The sequence below is a fragment of the Apodemus sylvaticus genome, chromosome 15, assembly GCF_947179515.1.
Source record: "Apodemus sylvaticus chromosome 15, mApoSyl1.1, whole genome shotgun sequence".
Lineage (NCBI taxonomy): Eukaryota > Metazoa > Chordata > Mammalia > Rodentia > Muridae > Apodemus > Apodemus sylvaticus.
In genome coordinates this window covers 49794801-49817125 of record NC_067486.1, presented here as the reverse complement: position 1 = coordinate 49817125, position 22325 = coordinate 49794801, and the positions used below count along the sequence as shown (strand labels likewise).

Here is a 22325-nt window from a genome sequence, read left to right as displayed (position 1 = left end):
CATTGAATAAAAATTGAGTTCATAACCAAATATCAGAACTTAAGTAGAGTTACACAGTGAGCAGATTTAACTCATGGGAGCTTAAACAGGCTGAGAAGTGGGTAACAGCACAACCCTCATTAGGGAACTATGACTCAAAAAAAGGAGTACAAATAACTTAAAAATTACATGAGCTGCACAGTGACTGGGGAGAGCAGATATTTCAGTGTAGCAATATTCTTCTTAAATGATCCTCCAGTCTTTCTGTAGTATGCCACATAAGACCCACAACTCTCAATAGGGATACTAGATAGTTTTTAATGGTATCCAGAGATGAAATCTTTCAGTTTTCCTAAATATATCATACTTCGTTTCCTATGGTCAATTAAAGTACCAGATTTCTTTATCCACATAATATGCTAGGAAGCTTGGTCACCTCAATTCTACATTTTTATAATTTATGTCATGTACCTAGTCTCTAGATGAGTGACTTCCCCTTTCTCCTTATAAACCTTACCTTATCAAAGGTTAAATTACCTTCCAGCTTTGTGTCAGCCAGACATTTGATAATAGTATTATTTTTCATGACTTTGCCTAAACCATTGGGACAGTGACAACTACACAGCTTTCTGATGAACTTCTAGACTTTTTTGTTTGTTTTATTTTTAACATTAATAAACCTCCACTGTCTAAGAATGTGTTACAATCCCATCTCCTATTTTATTTAGAAAGTGGTCAAAGGTCTTCTTGAACCCTGGACACAGCATACTGCATACCAACAATGCCAACATTCTCTCAGTCTTAAGAAACGCAAACAACAATAATCATAGCAAATAGAAAATGAAGCTGGCCTATGCACTAGTCAGTTTAATTGGCTAAGTAGAAACAATTTGTGGCATACCTAACAGAGTGACTTCCATATAGGGAGTTTGTTATAACAGCTCATGGAAATTATACCAACTCAACAGGAAATGGAAAGGAAACTCAGAGTTGAGCAGCAAGAGGAAACTAACTTAGAAGCAAAAAAGGGTAAAGAATAATCTTGAAACCCAGTGGCCATGTTGCTAGTGTAAGGCAGACACATGAAGGGCATGTCTCTCACTGGGGGCAGCTGGTTCCTGCAGGAATGAATTCGCCTTTACTGACAGACAGCTCCTCCCTAGCTCCCTGTGCTGAGATTTCCTTCTCTCTCCTCCCCAGGCTCCCATCAGTGTCTCTCAGTAGCTCAACACAGGTGGGAGCTGAGCTTTGCAGCTAGTGGCATGTCAGAGAAGGAAGCAGGGCCAATCTGGAACAGCACCAGTGACCATGGCCTTTGTCAGGGAAATTATTAATTTCATTTCTAGGCTCTTTTCCACACATTCCAGTATTAGACCACTAAATCATGCATACTCTTTGAAAGTCAAAATGATTTTTCCCTATTTGTTATGAGCTATTTTCTATAACTTGTCAAAGGTTACCAAAACTGAGACAAATCTCATTTGCAAGGTCTTGCCATAGCCTATAGTGGGATTTTTCTGTATAGGAAAGTCAAATGAATATCCCACCACCACGCCACTCCCGTTTTCTCTGAGTTATGCATGACAGTCTTTCTTCACATGCCTATTCCTGTTTGAACACCATCTTCCTTCCTCCCATTCCACAACAGTGCAAAACAATAATTATGCAGTTTCACTTTTCCTGGATATTTTTGATAGCTTTGCCTCTCCTAATTTAGACTAGCCATTTTCATTTTATTTTTTTGTTAGTGACAAACAAATTAAAAACAGCAGAGATTTGTTTGTTTGTTTTGGATTTTTTGCCATTTTTTACATTCATTGCTCACACTGATTTCCACACTATATTTTAGAGTACTTTTTAAATGTGAATATAATTCTTTTCTATTTTTCCTCCACTCTGCTACAAATATATTCATAGGTTATCAGTCATAAAAAAATTGAGCTTTACTTTTGTTTTTTTCCTCATATGTGCATGTTCTGTGCATGTCTTGTACACAGAGAGAGGAAGCGTGGAGCAGGAGTGTGGTCTGCAGAGGCAGGAACAAACCAGAACGTCACAAATGGGTGCAGAGGAAGGAGAGCGGGGCTGACTGCCATCAGGATTTTATACCTCACCTCATCCTAGGCTTGTTTGCTGGTTTAGTTTCCCAATGTTTTGAAAAGATATATACGATTCTAACATATCCTCAGTCTACAAAATTTCCCTTTTAAGCACTTAAGTTTCCTGACTGTTATATAAAACTCAACTACATTACCTGTTTTTTAATATTTATTCTCTCACCATCCTAGGTATTTCCATTTGACCCGGGGACAAGTATGGATGTAATGATTCTTTTAAGATATATGTACTCTTGGGCCAAGAAACTTCTATATTGAGGAGCAGTTTCAAGGTACTGGTTCTGGGGCCAGACTACAGGATTGCAGAAGGATTGCCACTGACTGGTTATGCTGATGAAGGAGGGAACTTTACTAGATAAGATTATTCACAGGTTTCCCTAAACTACTCTGTGTCTCATGTTCCCAATCTATAACATGTGGGTGTTAATATTTATTGCCCAGGGAATGTGCAGAACTCAAAGTGGTGTCTGGAACAGAGTGAGAAGAGTATATTGTGGCAACACCCCTGAGGAATCTTATGTCACATAGAACGTACGATAGAATGATGATGCTTCTATTACTTAAGTAACGACAGTCATATCAGTACCACAAGTAGTATGCCATAGCCTTTCATCAGTTAACTGCTTTGTTCCCATCTTTAAATTTAGGGTTTAGCAATTCTTTGCGGGCAGAAAAAAAACCCCATACATAAAATCGGGTTCAGGAAGATCTCAAGCTAGGTTAACGTCAGAAAACTCCAAAATATATGTAACTATGATCAGTTGTGTAGCAGTTTCTTCTAGGTTTGAAACCTTTCATACCTCAAGAAAGCTCCTTAAGACAGAATAAGGACTGCTGAGAGTCTCACAGACAAGTCAAGCTGCAAAGACGGGAGACCAGAGGAACTGCTTAGCAGACTTTAGACCAACCAAGGAGCTTTTTGAGATCACCCTCCAACCTAACGAGCTGCCTGCAGGCTGGAGTGTGCTACAGGTTTCCACCTATGTTGGGTGGGCTTTGGTGATGTAGCTGTCTTTGAGTCATTTAAGCTCCTGTAAGTAACCCCTCGCTTATATTTCTCTAAGCAACTCCAAGAAAATTAACTGGTTCACTCAGTTGGACTGTGGTGGTATCCATACTTTGTTCTGTTGTGAGCTCGGCATCTGGAATGAGTAAACATTTGTATTGTATTTCCCCAGGAAAAGTTTGTCACATAACATTAGTTTAACCTAAAACAATTATTTATCTTTGCTTTATGTGTGTGCCTGCATGTATGTCTGTGTATCATATGCTTACCTAGTGCTTACAAAGACCAGAAAAGGGTGATGGATCCCAGGAACTGGAATTAAAGATGGCTGTGAGTCACCAACCATAGGGGTGCTGGAAACTGAACCCAGGTCCTCACAAGAATGGCTTGACTCTTAGCTACTGAGCTTTCTCTCCAGTACTTACATCTACTTTGAGTGCATGCATCCACAATCCAACAGAATTTAGGAATATTCATGCAAACTACATTATACACACATGCACGGACATGCAGGCAGGCAGTCACACAGCAAACATAAAAGAACATAAAGCAATGTGAGCTCAAGGGAACAGAACTGCATTGTGGGAAATACAGAATTAATGAGTATTATTAGTCAAGATGCCCATTAATAGAGAAATGGTTGTGAATCAGGCCTTGAAACAGTGCTTGACATGGTAAATGACAATTTATCCTTCTATTATTAATTTAAATTAAACACTTTCTTTCAAAGTAAGAATAAAAAATCATCAGAGCACCTTCCACTGATAGAATTCCCAGGGCAGCATTTAAAGAAGTTAAAATGTTAATGTTTTAAGTCAAAGATGGACATAAATATTTTATACTTATTGTCAGTTCCCTTAGGTCCTACTCTATTTTTCAACAGCTATAACTCAATGGGTGTAGAACACATGCTGTCCACCTGTGTATTCTCCTCTAAGAATATGCTCATGTCTTTGAAAAGGTTTAAAGGTTTTCAATAGATATTGTGCTAAATTGAATGCTCATTAGTTCTTAGGTAATTCATGAGTCTTCAGTGCATTTTCATTCAAACTAGGGAAAAGTTATTTTATAGGTCTTTAAAAACAATGCTAATTATCACCATACTTCCGCCAGGCCTTGATTGAAAATGTTATACCTCCCAAGTGTATGGGTGAACATCAATCACAGATATTTCAAAGCTCCTTCTGCCAACAGCAACCATTGTGTTCCCTGACTTCTGTACAGACAGAAAGGCCTGAAGGATGTACATTGGAGACAATGGAGCTCCTTTCTCAGAGGAAATAATGAGCTGTAATACTGAGTTTGATCCTCACAGACAACAGATTGGACCAACGCACAAGTTATCATCTTCAAAATGTTAAGAAAAACTATCAATACTCAAGCGGCTAAAATACACAGGGAAGACTGTATTTCATATTCCCGGTCCTCTTTATTTTAGGCTTGGGGTCTGTTGTGGAGGACGAGTTTTAAGTGAATAATAAACATAAGCGGCATCACATTTTTAGCTCTGAATCAGAGATTTGATATGCATTTGTTTTAACAAACATGAAGATGGTAATCCAGTTCCTGCCCTGCATTAAAAGACAATGAAATGGGGAGTGAAAACTAAGAAATCCTTACAAGTAACAGCACAGCAGCAGTCTTGCGGGTCGTAAGCCTCAGGATGCAGGATCAAGACAGGCTACGTCACTACTAGACTTTGCCTTTTACTGTCAACTATCAGGGAATCTGCTACATTAAAAACAAGGCGACATGCAAACAAACCCAATGACATTAATCAGTTTTAATTTTAAAATCTTTGCCTTTTTAGTACAAAACAAATGTTTTGCAGCCAAGGTATATTTACAATCATTTTTTTTACTGGCTTATTATCTGCCAAAACAGTATAACTATAACCCTCAGATGGCAGTTAATAGCACTTACTAAGATGTGCATATCTTCTTTAATTAATTAAAACCAGAATGTTTTATACCATAAAAATACACACAGTCTAGAGTTCCTAAGAACAATAGCACTCTTAAGAAAATCAGACTTCGGACCATGAAGGTTAAATAGTGACAGAACGGTGGTCTATATAATCTCTGAGCACTGAGATCTGAAAATGTTGAGCAATTTTATCTTTAGTTGGCTGAAAACCTTGGGCCAACTTAAACATTATCGTCACTAACTATTTCCTTAGACATTGTGGATTCTGGATTGCGCAGAATGGGGGGAGGGAGTTCTTGTAGTGCCATATGGCCATTTGATGTTGTCCCTGAAGTTGTTAATGACAGTCATTAAAAACATTTCTATATTTCAGCTCCCTCCAAAATACACTCATGTGTGTAATTTGGAGTGAGAAAGAAAAGTTTTAGGAGGGGTTTAAATAACCAGAGACTTGAATCAAACAATAAATACACATGTGCTAAATAAAAGGTTCCCTTAAAACCTCATTAAAGGTTTAGAATCAGAAATTGGGATCTACATCTGTATGTTCTGGGCTAGAGGTGTTTGGAAGGGTACAACGTATACACCAGGACACTCACATACAGTCACACTGCAGTCGAGCGCCTCTGATCATCAGCAGTAACGGGAAGTGTTAGCATTGCAGGGAGAGCAGCTAAGCAAGATTATTCATGGAGTGCCCTATGTTTTCAATATTATTTATAAAATGTATGATTTTATAAATGACTTTTTACAGAAGCTACAGTAAATTATCTTTACTCACCTTTTACTTGATTATGCATCATTATAGCAATTAAGAATATAAGAAAAATAAAGATGCTAAAGCTTCTGATAAAACCTGTGTCCTTATTTATTTAATAAATATGGTTAATTAGGACTTTTCTGATTCTCTTGAAATCTCTAGACTCATAGTTCTTCCATGTTCTATCTGATTCATGTGAAGAAATAACAACATCCTGCCTTTTCAGCTTCTGACAGAAATGTAAGAGGTTGAGAAGCTGAGGTGAAGAAGAATGTAACAGACAGTGCTGCTCTGAATGCCTTTCTTCTCCTTCAGTATCATCTCCATGCAACTAAGGAGCACTCCCCTTTAGGGTAAGAACTGTATACCAATGATTTCCAATAACCTCACATATCTACAGAAATATACACACACAGAGTAGTGCCAGCTTTTGAAAGGTTTAAGATTTTCTAAAAAAAGAAAGAAAGAAAGAAAAGAAAAATCTAAGCTACATCTTTGACTGCACCCCTGAACATGTTATTTCAGCCAGCCATGTGTATGTATATGTATGTATATGTATATAGTAGAAGAAACTGTCTCCCATAAGACTTCAAAGTGTGTACACCCCTATAACAAGCATCTAATACAGTGTTCTATAGTTATCTTAAACAAGAGTGAAAGGCCTATTTAAGAGCACAGTCCAGGGAAGACAGAGTATCTGGATTCCTTCCTAGATTCTGATACTTACTGTCCAAATGAACTTAAGCAACCAAACTTACTTACTTCCAGGAAAACTTACTTAACTTCTATATTCTTTGGTTTCCTACTATGAAAAACAAATGATAATAGTTCCTGCCTCAGAGCATAGTTGGGAGAATTAAATTAATGCATACAAAGTTCTCAAAACTGTGCTGAACACAGTAGATAACAAATGGCACTCCTTATTGCTTTTTAAGTTAAACAAAATTCACTAAAAGAAGTAATTCTACCATTTTAACAAACACTTAAAATATTTTATAAAAATTACCAGAAGAACTAACAGTAGTAACTTTGGACATAGGCTCAGCCCCTTTCATTTCCTAAGAAACTAACACTTTATATGAAAGTAAAGTATACTTTAAAAGTATACTTTTTTTTTAAGTATACTTCTGACCTTAAGTGATTTACAGGTTTTAGTTCTCACTCTACTAAAGTTGTGTAGACATGTCTGTAGGTAACTTCAGCATCCCTGGAATGACAGAGACTCTCAAACACCGCTGTCTGTTAGAATTAGTGACTACACTGTTCTGCTTGGTAACCAGACATTTTGATGCTACAGATATTTAATCCTAGAATTTTAAGAAAGGGCAGATAGGAGGCATGGGAGTAGTTCGATCTTCTTGTATTTGTTGAGGTCTGTCTTGTGACCAATTATATGGTCGATTTTGGAGAAGGTACCATGAGGTGCTGAGAAAAAGGTATATTCTTTTGCTTTAGGGTGAAATGTTCTATAGATATCAGTCAAATCCAATTGGCCCAAAGCTTCAATTAGCTTTACTGTGTCCCTGTTTAGTTTCTGTTTTCCTGATCGGTCCATTGAGGAGAGTGGAGTGTTGAAGTCCCCCACAATTATTGTGTTAGGTGCACCTCACTTCCAGAAGATCCTGCTATACCAATCCTGGGCATATACCCAGAGGATTCCCCACCATGTAATAAGGATACATGCTCTACTATGTTCATAGCAGCCCTATTTATAATTGCCAGATGCTGGAAAGAACCCAGGTATCCCTCAACAGAAGAGTGGATGCAAAAAATGTGGTATATCTACACAATGGAGTACTATTCAGCCATTAGAAACAATGAATTCATGAAATTCTTAGGCAAATGGATGGAGCTAGAGAACATCATACTAAGTGAGGTAACCCAGACTCAAAAGGTGAATCATGGTATGCACTCACTAATAAGTGGATATTAACCTAGAAAACTGGAATACCCAAAACATAATCCACACATCAAATGAGGTACAAGAAGAAAGGAGGAGTGGCCCCTTGTTCTGAAAAGACTCAGTGAAGCAGTATAGAGCAAAATCAGAACAGGGAAGTGGGAAGTGTTGGGTGGGAAAACAGGGGGAGGGAAGGGGACTGATGGGACTTTCGGGGAGTGGGGGTCCAGAAAAGGGGAAATCATTTGAAATGTAAATAAATATATCAATAAATTAAAAAAAAAAGAAAGAGCAGATAAAGCTATCTCTGATTCTTTTCACAGCATCCTCAGAACGGCAGCAACTCTCATACCCAACTGTCATCCAGGGAGGGTGCCGAGCTCTTCTGTACACGATTAGCCTAATTAATCTCAAAATGACTGGAAACAATGCATTCCAGCACTTGCCAGCACAAGGAACCGATTAACTGAACAGTATGAACCTCATAGAGGCATGAGGTTGCTCTCAATTTTCTGATCTCAGCAGAAAGCTCCCTTCCTAGCTAGACAGATCCCTTTAAAAACCATGGAACAAGGTGGAGGACTTCTAGGTCACCTTCAGACCTAGAAGCTACCCACTGTGAGGCTGGACAGATGGTTCAAGGTCCTCAGCTTAATTGCCATGACCTATGTTAAAACCAGGCACAGTGCACCAGTAATCCAAGGGCGGGGAAGGCGGGGACACGGGAAACCTTAGGTAGAGAGCTACTGTCCCCAGTGAGAGACCCCTGAGAGACCCCGTCTCAGAAAACAAAGTAGACTGTGCTTCAGAGAAAAAAAACCTCAGGTTGTCCTCTGGCCTCCACAGGCATTTGTTCACAAGCATGTGCCCACCCTCACATACCAAAATATCTACATACTAAAATGTCAAATCACATGTTCCAGTCAGAACTTTCACCCTGGGAGGAGGTCCTTTGAAAACCAAAACTTGACTTTGCAAGAGAATCCTACTGAATTTAGTTTTGGCTTCTGAGGCAGGTACAGAACTTAGCAATAAACACAAATGTAAAATGTTGTTGCTCCTTCTATTTCATAGATTTTGTTCTACCCTCTTCCTCCTCTTCTACCTCCTTCTCTTCTTCCTCTTCTCATCATCTTTACTGAGTCTGTGTGTAGAACTTGTGGGAGTTAGGTTCCTTTTCCTACTATGTATGTTTGGGGGATGGGTTTCAGGTTTTTAAGCTTGGTGGAAGGCACCTTGTCTTAGTAAGGGTTTGCACTGCAGTGAAGACACACCACGACCAAGGCAGCTCTTACAAAGGAAGATGTTTGACTGGGGCTGGCCTACAGTTCGAGGTTTATTAGTTCACTGTCACCATGGAGAAAAGGGAGGCATGTGGGCAGACATGGTGCTGGAGACACAGCTGAGAGTTCCTCATCTGGGGCCACAGGATCAAGAATGAACTGAGCCACTAGGCCTGGTTTGAGCTTTGGAGAGTAACCCCCAGAAGCATACTTCCTCCAGTCAGCCACACCTCCTAATAGTGCCATTCTTTTTGGACCAAGCATTCAAACGCATGAATCTACGGAGGACATTCCAATTCAAAACACCACATGCCTCTACCCAGGCCCAAGACTCCATTTCTTGTAAACAATAACTCTAACTTTGGGAGATCTACTCATCCATTTCTCTTTCCATCCATTTCTCTAGCCCAAGGAATGCAGCACTACCCAAGGGGCAGTGCTTAGCTTTGAGCCTTGTTTCTTGTGACAGAGAAAGAACCTGGTGTAGTTTACAAATGGAACAGTTTCAGGAGGTTTCAGAATGCTTAGGAGGTGTGGTCTGGCTCGAGGGAGTGGGTTGGTACAGGATGGGCTGTGAGGGTTATACCTAGCCTAACTTCTCATTCAGTAACGAGACAAGCTGATTATTACCTATACCATCACACCTTCTCTGCTCCTTCAAGTCAAAATAAGCCCCTCCTTCCTTAAGTTGCTTCTCAAGTATTCTGATGCAGTGCCAAATAAGTAATGTACGCTGATGAACTTATCCTTTCCTTATTCCCTGGCTGATGATCCGTCTCAAGGACTTTCTTGAGGGATGCTTAGGTAGGGTGATATTTAAAATACAAAAAAGATAGGCTGTCAGAGATCAGAAGGGATATGACCTCGGGGCTTGGATAGGGTACTTTAGGATTAGGAAGAGAAGTTAACTACTTTTGTTTTGTTTTGTTTAAACCAACAGTAATAAAGATCTTAATCAATACAGCTGTAGAGGTGCAATCCAGGTGACTGGACTGTCAAGCCTGCCTTTCACAGTATTTGAGAGTCTCTTGAGCAAAGGCAGCTCTAACGTATTTTCTCGATGTGACTGCTCCAGGTCTGCCATCTGCCAATCCTGCCCCATTAGTGTGCAATGAACTCCTGTTTGATCAAACTACTCATCTATTTTCTATTTATTTACGCTACCCTTGGGAAATACAGTGTTGCAAAGTCAAAACTAGGAACAGAGAAAGCTACTCCAAGTCCGCTCATCCCCTGCAAGTTCCCTCGCTTTGTTTGTGCGTGGTCAGAGAAGAACAGGATGCCATGGTGCATTTACATCTACAGCACTTCTTGTTTCTCACCAAACCAGAAGCATATACTGCTCGCATATCCATGCTTATCTTAAGTCTGTAACAGTAGAGCTGACTTCACTTCTCCTGATAGAGTGGAGCAAAAGATGGAGAATAGTTCTAGCTTCAGGAGGGAGAAAAGACAAGCTGCTCCACACATCACCTGCTAGGATGATGGGGAGTCCAGGTGGGGATGAGAGGCCTGCCAAGTATAGGAGGTAGGGAAGGGCTACCACACTAAATTGGAACTAATTTCTTGATGTTTTTCCCTGTGGGATGTGTAAGCTCAAGCCTGTCTCTATATTTACTTTTTGAGGTACCAGAAAGCATCAGTGTACTGGTGGTCAGCAGCAATGCTGGTTCATCTACTGTACATTTGGTGCTTACTTAGGAACTGGAGTGCTTATGGCATGAGATTCAGGGGACACAAATAGTAATAAAGATCTTGGCAAAGGATTTTCTAGCAAGCCAGTTTCATCAGAAGCACATATTTTTACACAAATGTTGCCGAGTTGATTTTCTGTAACTGAAATAGTCTTATTTCAGTAATTTTACCCCTTTAAATTATGATCCAAGCATCTGTTAAACCATAGCATCTGTTTCATATTTGGGATGCATCCCTACAAATTATAAGAATACTTTTTTTTAATGAGCTCTAATTTAATAAGAAATCCATTTTGTGACTGAAAGAAAATGACAAAGAAGCATTCTGCACAGCAAAGCATCTCAAAGGTTCATGTTACTATCAAAAACAGCTAAATAAAGATAAATGTTATGTGCAAAGTTGGCTTGTTTTATATTTTGGTATTGTTTAATACTTCATAGTTCACACGTGTGTGTGTGCACAGAGCAATAATATAACCAAAAAAAGCAGATGGCCCATAAATACATATTATTCAAGAAAAATGGTGAGTTCAAGTTGTTCTGACTATCTAGAGTCTATAAAATCCATAACCTCACAGTGTCTCTGCTGAGATTTGTTTACAAGGCTAAGTACGGATGCATTCTCTTTGTAGCCATATCTGAAGAAGATCTCAGCTAACTCATGAAGTCCCTTTTAGAACCAGTCCCTGCTATCATCAGATTTCCTCAGTGTTTCTAGTCTTCACAGTCCTCCAGCTGGGTCTGAATGTGTTTTGCCTAAGATCTATGTTAAGCCTGGTATCAGATACAATGGATTAGTTTGTTCTAGTGTTTGTGTCTGCTACTGTTTTGGGCCTTGCATTCCTAACTAGTGCCTGGCTCCATATCTTTATAATATAGTACTTGAAGTTCTAGCTAGAGCAATTAGACAATATAAGAAGGTCAAAGGAATACAAATTGGAAAGGAAGAGGTTAAACTATCAGTATTAGCAGATGATATGATAGTATACTTAAGTGACCCAAAAAACTCCACCAGAGAACTCCTACAGCGATAAACAACTTCAGCAAAGTGGCAGATTATAAAATCAACTCAAGCAAATCCGTAGCCTTCCTATACTCAAAGGATAAGCAGGCTGAGAAGGAAATTAGAGAAATGATACCTTTCACAATAGCCACAAACAATATAAAGTATAATGGTGTGACTCTAACCAAACAAGTGAAAGATCTGTATGACAAGAACTTCAGGTCTCTGAAGAAGGAAATTGAAGAAGACCTCAGAAAATGGAAAAATCTTCCATGCTCGTGGACTGGCAGGATTAATATAGTAAAAATGGCCATCTTGCCAAAAGCAATATACAGATTCAATACAATCTCCATTAAAATCCCAACTCAGTTCTTTATAGTGTTAGAAAGAGCAATTCTTAAATTCATCTGGAATAACAAAAACCCCAGGATAGCTAAAACTATTCACAACAGTAAAAGAACTTCTGGGGGAATCTCAAGCAGTACTACAGAGCAATAGTGTTAAAAACTGCATGGTACTTGTACAGTGACAAGCAGGTAGATCAATGGAATAGAATAGAAGACCCAGAAATGAACCCACACACCTATGGTCACTTGATCTTCGACAAAGGAGCGGAAAACATCCAGTAGAAAAAAGATAGCCTTTTCAAAAAATGGTGCTGGTTCAACTGGAGGTCAGCATGCAGAAGAATGCAAATAGATCCATTCTTAAGTCCTTGTATTAAGCTCAACTCCAAGTGGATCAAGGACCTCCACATAAAACCAGACACACTGAAACTAATAGAAAAGAAACTGGGGAAGAGCATTGAGCACATGGGCACAGGGGAAAAGTTCCTGAACAGAACACCAATAGCTTATGCTCTAAGATCAAGAATTGACAAATGGGACCTCATAAAATTACAAAGTTTCTGTAAGGCAAAGGACACTGTCAAAAGGACAAAATGGCACCGGAGTGTCTCATCATCCACTTCATATGGGAGCTGAGAGGGTTAGGCTTTGATAAAATCCTCCCACATAGTCTCTTTAGACAGAGTCTCAGCATGATAGAAATCTACAAGTTCAGCCAACTGCCACATAGTTTCTCATATGGGGGGTGTGAGGAGGTAAGAGTAGCACGTCATATCAAATCAAGTGTGTGAGTGACACTACTTTAATGAAGGGCTCTCAGTGGCCGACTAGTACTCTGCAATATGAAATCTGACTGTTAGATGCATGCTCGAATATCACACTGAGTGAAGGAGGAACATTTTAGAGATTTAGAAGTGGTTTAAGAAAATAAAAAAAATAAATAAAGTGTTGGTTCTCAGGCTGGACTTATTTAAACTTGCTAATTTTAGACTTACTTATCTTAGACAGACAAAATTTGCCTTACTAAAAATAATAACTAATGTGAAACAACTTCTGCGATGTCGCCGTGTAGTCTTTATCAGTGCCTGGTGACTTAGAGTAGCACCATACCCTACTGTAAAGTGAAAGGTGGTCCTCCCACTGTTGGAAAGCAGATACGGCGTGTTTGTGGTCATGGACGAGGCAGCACAGTTTAAGAAACACTATCGTCATTATTTTGTGATTTGTACATCTGCAGATCTTAACTTCTTATGACTTGCCTCTGCCAGTTGAAAGAGTGCAGAATTTCCACAGCGTTTCACAGGCTCAGTGCCACCCAACTGCGAAGTGCTTGAAGAGATCTACACAGAAAATAATCCACATAAACAGTATTAATTTTGATGCCAGAATCCTTGGTTTCCTACATACACAATTAGACATTTTCTTACGTTTATAGGACTAACATTGCTCCCAGCTACCAAGCTGCTTTAGCTAGATCAAATCTGGAACAATCATCTTGAGAACCATTTGAGCTGCTCAAAAAATAGGTGCAGCTTTGATAGCTATATAATGACAAGAATATTATCTTTTATATTCCTGATGCTTTTATATTTAACTTTAGCATGAGTTTCATGCTAATTTCTACTTAAGAACTAACTCATCAGCTGGCCAAGTACAAAGAGAAATAGAATTATTTTGCATTTACCAATCAATTAATTTTTAAGGCAATATTTGGGACTTCTGTAGAAAGAACTCATTATATGGTAGGAAATATAACAGGAGCTGGAGGAGGGTAAGGATTTGATATAAAAGCCCGAGACCACTCATAAACTATACTCCAAAACTAATAGGCCTCAAACTTATGGGGTACACTTAAGAATCTGCCTGCACTCTGCAGTTCATCAACATATATGACATCATCCTGACTGTATAAGTTTTGCAGTGTCTGGACATTACAATGAATGAACAACACCACTCTTTCTTATTTCATATGAAAACTTCTTTTTCCATTTTTAGCCTCAATAACAGCTGAAAAGGAGATACACACAGAAGTACATGAACACAGCATTCTTCACTGGGAGAAGTCATCATCCGAGCAAGTAGTTCTGGTCTAAGCATGGTCCACTCCTACCATACTGAGTTCTTTCTCAGTGTATACAAAGCTTTCTTGGTTTGGTTTAGGAGGAATTCTGGCCCATTAACTTGCACTAGGTAGCCTGGTGACCATGGGTAATACTACAAAGTGTCAGCTCTGGGACAGATGACAGGCATGGGTGCTCACTGTAAAGGGAACTCTCCCTAGTATACCTACAAAATAAGAGCCTTTTATAGAAACACACGGTTACTGTGTTGCATGTGTTATTAAAAAACAAAGGTCTGGCTAAGGGAGGTTATGAAGATTATCTTTCTTCCTAGATGCTACAGTTTTAGTAGGTTTTATGATCATTCTAATCACATCCTGAATATAGCATAAGGAGCTCAATCTTTCTGAAGTTTGGAATATTTTCTCCTAGGCAAGTTTTCACTGAAGTATTGCACTTCTTAACTATTACTGGAACAAGTTGAGTTTAATTGTTCAGCTATCACTAGCCTAAGAGAAAACTAACAAGCTATTACACTGACTCTCTGTAAAATAAGGAATGAAGGACTGATTGTAAATGTCAGTCTCCTGAACCAAGATTCTACAATGCGGGAGCCATGGCTTCTATGCCAGGCAGACATGCCTTCTGTACTTTCTGCTGTGTAAACAGGGACTCTGAGCTGTGTTTGCTTTACCTTTAAAGTACAAGAAAGTCTACCCAGGACTGCACTGTGGGAATCAGGCTTCATGTTAGGGAGTAGCAAGGTTCCAAGGCTGTACTTCATCTCAGAGATAGTGCAACAATCAGCACTTAAAATTTATCATGATCACTAACAAATAGAAACACTTTTAGTGCAGTTCCAAAATTGGCTACACAATGAAACTGAATAGTTTAGAGATGAAATGTCAGGGCATAATGTATTACATTTCATAATGTGTAGACTATCAACTTTGTTGCATAAGCCAGCATTACTGAGGGACAGCGTGTTGGGAAGCAATGCACTAGGAAGACCCATCTCTCTACATCTTCCTTCAGCTCCCTCTGCTGTCCCTTTTGGTCCACGCTTTCTGCTACTACTTGACAGCACTTCATCTCTACTGGATCTGGTGCCTCGTGAGTATAGCTCACACGATAGTTCATACTCTGCCCTCTGTGACTGCACTGCTGAGGTGTTCTTACACAGCAGGACAGCTTGCCTTTCTTTTTTAATCTCTAGAGATGTTACCTATTCACAGGTGTATGACAATATTAAAAAAAAAAAGGTTGCTTAAAAGCTTGATTTCCAAAAGTATGTATTTGTGTATGGTTTATGTTTCCAAATTCTTGAATAAAATTTTCATGAAATATGACTTCCCTAAACATGTTTCATAAAATACCTATTTTATGAAGAATGGATATTTTTTCCGAGGTTGGTGACTGGACATATAGTTTAGATGCCTCATTCTTTCTCTAATCCTTTCTGTAGCACCTAATATTGCCGATGTCACTGCTGCTTGGAAACTCCTTCCTGCACTCCTGCATGGAGACTAACCTCTGAGGCCATTCCTTACTAATCTTTTCTGCTAGCTTCATTCTACACGGATCCTATAAATACTTGTTTTTTTTGCAGAGATTTTTGTCTAGGGCCCAATCCCTTTTAATGTCACACATTGTTTTAGTAATTTCATCTACATAGGTAGCTTTGACTTCAAGAATATGTCATATAAATGGTAATCTATCATTTTTTCTGCTCCTGATTTCCACTATAGGGACATATGTTTTTCCCTTTAAGTAGGAGCAATATCTCAATGTCTGTTTACCAACGACCGGCCTAAATGGTGCCTTTGATCCTACACTGGTAGATACCGAATACCGTATACTATAAACTCATAGCTGTGCATACTATTTTTCTCAGTTTGTATGGTATTTGTAAAGCTATTAACTCTATTGTTTTAATTGTTATGGAATATTCAGATAAACAGTATCTGTTCATAATGGTTAATAAGAGGGTACATGATATAGTATCTGAAATGCACAGAAAAATACTAAGAAAAATTATCATTCTGGATGTTAAAAAAATCATTTTAGGTCTCTTTTAGGTGCATGAGTATACAAGGGAAATAGGTGGTAAAGATCAGAGTCAAATTAGGTGATGGTGAAATCTTTTCCAATTCCAAGTTATTATAAACACTAGTCTAGAAGAAATTGAATGTTCAAATAAATAAATAAAATGGAGCATTTGAGGATAGCTGGCATTGCTTACTTTAAAAGAAATGTTAATGTTTCCAATTAAACACATATTATGTTCAGTGATTAGTTGCAGTGAAGTATACAGTGTTTTTATGGAACGCAATATTCTGTAACATATTCAGTATTCTATCATAAAAATGAATGCTCTATATGTATACCTATTGCTTATATCCTATTGTGACAAAACCCTAAATTTGGTATGATTATGGTTCTATGTATGCTGGCAAGGTAAATATCCTCTAAAGAAAGGTTTAATGTCCAAATCTATTTATCTAAATTATATAGATTAGCCATGTCTTTTTAGTAAGTATATTATGTTTTTCAGTGCAAAGATATACACTAGGTTTAAGAGCCAGCCACACATCAGAAGAGTATGCACTTTGGCCAAGTCTCTTAGAGTATTAAATAATGGCAAACAATAGCACCTTTCTGGCATTATATTCAGCCATCAGTCTTCAGGAACTAGATCTAAAGTGACTGATACGCGTCTCTACCTGTGAGCAACAACAATGCAGACAGGAAACTCCTTTTGACCAAGTGATTGCATCTGAGCTTAGGACCACAGAGTGAAGGCACACTGGATGGGTTAAGACAAATCTAGATGAAATATGAGTATCAAAATGAAAGAGGAGGCTGACTGACACAGGGACAGGCAACCTCTGTGCTCCATTTCTTTCTAGATCTTATAAAGCAAGAGTATTATTTTATCTTCTTTAATATAAACATCCATAAGGAACCTATTAAAAAACAAAATTACTTTACTGAGCCATGGCTCTGTGTAGGTTAATTTCAACAGGCTTTAAGATAACCAAACTTGATTAAAAAGAGAAGAAAGGAAAAGGAAAAGGAAAAGGAAAGGAAAGGAAAGAAAAAGGAAAAGGAAAAGGAAAAGGAAAAGGAAAAGAAAAAGAAAAAGAAAAAGAAAAAGAAAAAAAGAAAAAGAAAAAGGTCCTCCTTAGCTTTCAAAGCAGGAACCTAGGACTTGCTATGAAAAAAAAAATCCATTTATAACTTTAAAAAAATGGCCAGAGGTCATAACAAGTGTTTCCTTTGATAATAATACTTCACAATAAATAACCCATTTCTAGAGAACACATGGCTAAATGCCTCCAAAAAGCTTATAAATGAAATTAGCAGGAATGCTTTCTGGGAATACTTCATGTGTCTATCTTATAAATATTTCAAAACTGAACACTTTTGCAGAGTTAAATGTTTCCTAAATACATAAATGTTGACTCCCTTCTTAAGTAGGTAATAATAGGACCAAGAACCCCTCAGAAAACAGATGGGGATATAAAATGGTAATTTTCTATCCAACAGTTAATCTCCTTCCTCTGTTTCCTCCCTCTCCTCAGAAGAACAATGGGAATGAGAAAGTGTACTAACAATAACAATTAATACATTGTGAGTTAGCAGCAACTGGAGCACAGTAGCCTTAAGCTGTGGTTCTCTAAAAAGACTCCTAGTGCACATGTAAATTCAGGCTTAATCTCAGCTTGGGTGAATCACAAGTCCTGGGGATAAGAATCTTTCTGCATTTGAGCAAGCCTTATGGGAGACACTGATGTATTTTAAAGTGTAAAAACCTTTGCTGTGGACTTACTAGGAAAAGAATTTCTCAAAGGTAATATTGTTTCATGAAATAACTGTAAAAACAAGGGATATAATATCATAGTGATTAGAAGGTGCTCTATTTTTACAATATATGTATTCATTGTAGAATTCAGACAGCTTTTATTAGTTCATTTAGTTAACTCTACTTTAGCCTTATGTACACCGGCCCACAACTGTAAGACAATATGGTCAGATGGTAAAATATTACATTGAAGCTTAGTGTTCTCATCCAACAACAGGAAAAGGACCAGACAACTGATGAGTCTCTAGATAAGCACAGACTTCTCTTATGTAAAAAGCAGGTATAGCACATACTGCTAAATATCCCCAAGTATCGATTTGTTTAATTGGCTCAGAAATTAAAAAGGCTTGGGGAAAAGACTGTATCAGATTTTCGGGCATAGCAAAGTTGTATTTGTTCACATTGTCCAGTTTGGGCTATCCTCCATGCATGCTACAATTCCTTATTAAATTTTCAAATTAATAATCTTAAGCTTCCTCAAATCCCACAGATGCTTACCTCAACCAAAAAACTTTGCTCACCAGTAGTGTAACATCTGAGGATGTTTCCCTGAAAACTATCTAGTAAGTTTTTTGTCACTATGTGGGGACAACAGTACAAGAGAGGCAAGGACCAACTTTTGCCACTTGATAGGGGAGTGCGCTGAACACAAATTACATATTTTAAGAGATTCTCTGAGCACACTCTGCAGAACCACAGGACAGAGACTCTTAAACCATCGATTTGGCCCTCTAACCCTTATCTAGGTTTTCAGGGGCTGCTAATGATCTGGTGATAATATCTTTTAAGTGCCACTTAATCACTGTTAGGTATACACATTGGCCAAGATATTCCACACTGACATTTTATATTGAGTTGGATACTTTTGGTAATTAATATGTAAATATCAGGTATATCAAAGCTAAGACACCATATCTTTCTAATTCATGCTACAGGGTAAAAACTTAGCCAGACAGAATATACAGCAAATAAATTCTATTGCTTATGAGATGCTTCAGAAAAACTGGATGGGAATGGCTTAGATGTCAACATTAAAAATAATTCAGTCAACACACCAGCATTCTTTTCTAACTCTTGAAAAATATTTAGCAGCAATAAATGCATATCAATAACTGGAAAAGAATGAGAAAATGATATTAAACAAAACTATTTCTACCAGACAATGAAATGAGCAGTCTACTTATCAGAATGGAAAACTATAAAATACTAACGTGTTTAGACTCGTCAAGCAAATTGTTCTTCATGAAATAATATTTTGCCTTTTGTGACTAGTTGTATACAATAGTCTCAGCAGCTAAAACAACTACCATAGTGGAGCCGCCCACACAAGCAGACCAGCTGCTGCTGACTCTCAGAAGGGTCCCAAGATTAACCAGCCTATTTTTTTTAATAAGAGACAAAAGTAATTTTTTTTCTCATATTCAAAGTGAAGCGCTGGGTTTTCCCTGGCCAAAAGGATACCATTTTATGTTTCTTTTATGCAGCACACCTCAATCAAATGAATCAAAGTGATTCGATGCATCAATATTAAACAGAACTATCTCGCCTGTCAGGATCTTTCAATTCTATAAAGCATTACTTACATTCTGATATTCAGTTTTCTTGGAATTAATGAAAGGGAAAACTACAAGGCCCTATAGCAGGCAGGCTCTTTTCAATGTTTGTGTCCATCTTACTATTGTCAAATAGCTCTCTAGGGATGAGCACATTGAGACAAACCAAGTGCATCAGCCACGAAACATGGCTTAGTGTGTGCTAACTGGATGACGAGCTGATAAAATTGGAAATGATGTGAAACCTGACCTGAGTGGAGCCAAGGATTAGACTCTAAGCACACGTTGGCCACAGCTACATGTAGAAAGCTGCATAGTGAGAATTTAACAACTCAGTCACCACTGTATTTGTTTTGAGAAAGTTATTTATCAATTACAGCATCTAATTTTACTACTGCAAACAATTAATTGGAATCCTGGTATTCATGTTGACAGCAGGTTTTAATTTTTTAGGATTAATGTAAGTTAAGGTAAAAGGAAATAAAAGAACCCCTTGTAAGTGCCTGCTGTAAATGTAGTCTAATGAATGCTTATAAAATAACCATTTTATAAACATGGACTAGGTTGACTATGATTACACCAATGGCAACAAAAGGCCACAGATATTCCAGATATTATGTTAATAATCGAAAAAACTTGCTTAAAGTTCAACACATATTATTAAGATTCCTTTTCAGCATTTTCAAAGAGGGACATGATGTCTGGTCCTAACAGGCATGAAGAAATGAAGGCTTTACCTCCGCAAACTGGAACAAGGCTGACGCTTGACACGGTTTTGAAGGAGCATCGGGGCGCGATGTCCTTGAGGATATCTGAAAGGAAACATGTTCATGTTTGAGGAAATCCGTACTACACTACACAAGTAGATCCTGCCACATATTACATGTGGATTCACAAGTAAGTTGTCACTCTTAATCCCTCCTGGAAAAAAAATCAACACAAAATGATAAAGGAAGACGCTGGTTGTAAGGAACAAAGGCCAGAGCCTGGCTCATTTGCCACACCCCTCATAATATCAGGCATGTATCAAATGGTATTAAATAGAATCGCTGGGATGGATTTCTTTCAATGAGTTTTTCAAAAACACAATGTTAAAGCTATGAACTGTGTATATCTATTGTCCTAGCACTAGAGAGGCAGAGGCAGGAGGATCTCTAAGTTTGAAGTCAGACTGGTTTACAGAACAAGTTCCAGTACAGCCAGGGCTGCACAGAGAAACCTTGACTTGACTACCTGACCCTGCCCTTCTCTCCCCCCACCAAAAAAGGAAGAAAACATAGTATTAAAATCTCGAAGCTCTAAGTAGATACAGCAACACCCTTCCTGACACTTTCCAAGCTGTTTTTTTGTATAGAGCTAGCTCTAAGGTGGATACACAAGGAAGTGGATTCTGGGTATCTGGGATTTAATCCTATCTCTAGTAAGCAGCTACATGACCTCAATTAAACTTATTAAGACCTATTTTTCCCTACTGTACATTAATGATGATATAAATGCCTACTTTATAGAATTATGACAGGGAACAAACAAGCCTAAAAATGTAATGTCTGGCATACATCAGACCACACTGTTCAAATACAAATGCCTTGCCTTCTCTGTGTGTGGACATGTATGTAGGGACAAGGGTTAATGTTAGTTGTCTTCTTCAATCACTCTCTTCCACATTTACAATGGAACCCCAAATTCACTGTCTCATGGAGACTAGCTGGCCAGCCAACCCCATAGAAGTTCCTGTCTGTGCATCCTCAGAGTTGGCAAGTATTCATGCTTGGTTCTCAGAGTTGGCAAGTACTCATGCTTGTTTCTCCTGCTTATGACGCTAGCATTTTGCCCACTGAGCTGCACATCTCCTTCCCTGCTGTGTCCCTCCATCATAACACACGTAGCCTCCCATCAATGCATGCACACACTCTGGTGTCTAAAAGCACATACAAGATTCTCTAGTTCCACACAATATTTTGTTTTCATTGAGTAACCATGCTACCCTCAAACTGCTCTGAGAACAGAATGAAACACCAGCAGGAATTTTTTTAAGAGCAAAGTCAGAGTTTTTTTTATTAATTTTTGTTTCAGAGTGGAGAAAACTTAGTTTACAGAGCAGGAAGAAAGTGAGATGTGAGCAGAAGCGGGGGATTATAGCTTCAGCCCACTTGCAGCTTCCTGAAGAGAATAGAGAGGAATGTGATTACTCACCCCAGAGGACTTACTAAGAAAATAGAGAGGAATGTGAATGTGATCACTTACCCCAGAATACTTACTTACAGAGTACTTACTAAGTACTCACTAAGCAATGAATGCACCTTGAGCCCAACTCAACCATAAAAGTGACTTTAGAAAATTTAAAAACCATCATGGTCATATGACAGCATGGTCTCAAAGGTGATGCACAGGGGGGACAAGATTAACAGGAAGGCTGCCTGAACTGTTGATACAATTTACTCCTGAAGCCATTAGGAAGAATTTCAAATCTACCATATCTTTTGAATTAGATAAGCTACTTAAAAACAAGTATCAGTTGGATAGAAAAGAAAAAACCAAAAAAGGATAAAACCTAACTAAGTGATAGAAGACATTTCAGGCTGAAATTGAGTAACTTCCTGGTCCATGCACCAACTCTGTAAGTCCTAGATAACACTATGTGCAAGTTTCATTTATACTAGCTGTTCATTAAATTTAAGAAAAAAATAATAATTCATATAAAAAGAAAACCAAATCTAAATATATTTCTTCAGGAATTAAAACAGAATCAAACAGAACTACTATTAAAATCCATCTCATTTTTTGAAAAGCATTTAATGAGTCCTAAGTAAAAGGATACTCCTATAAATGTTG

General features: G+C 38.2%; 1 protein-coding gene across 11 annotated transcripts in view; it reads right to left on the bottom strand.

The window, feature by feature from the left end:
• Positions 1–22325, bottom strand: part of Bbx (BBX high mobility group box domain containing) — a 237747-nt gene that overhangs the window by 31476 nt on the left and 183946 nt on the right. For all 11 annotated transcript variants that reach the window (XM_052158055.1, XM_052158059.1, XM_052158054.1 and 8 more), the window contains 2 exons: positions 20231–20305; positions 13275–13355 (listed from right to left, as the gene is read on the bottom strand). In XM_052158055.1, coding sequence (XP_052014015.1) covers positions 13275–13355; positions 20231–20305 — 156 coding nt within the window. The remainder of the gene's footprint in view (positions 1–13274; positions 13356–20230; positions 20306–22325) is intronic.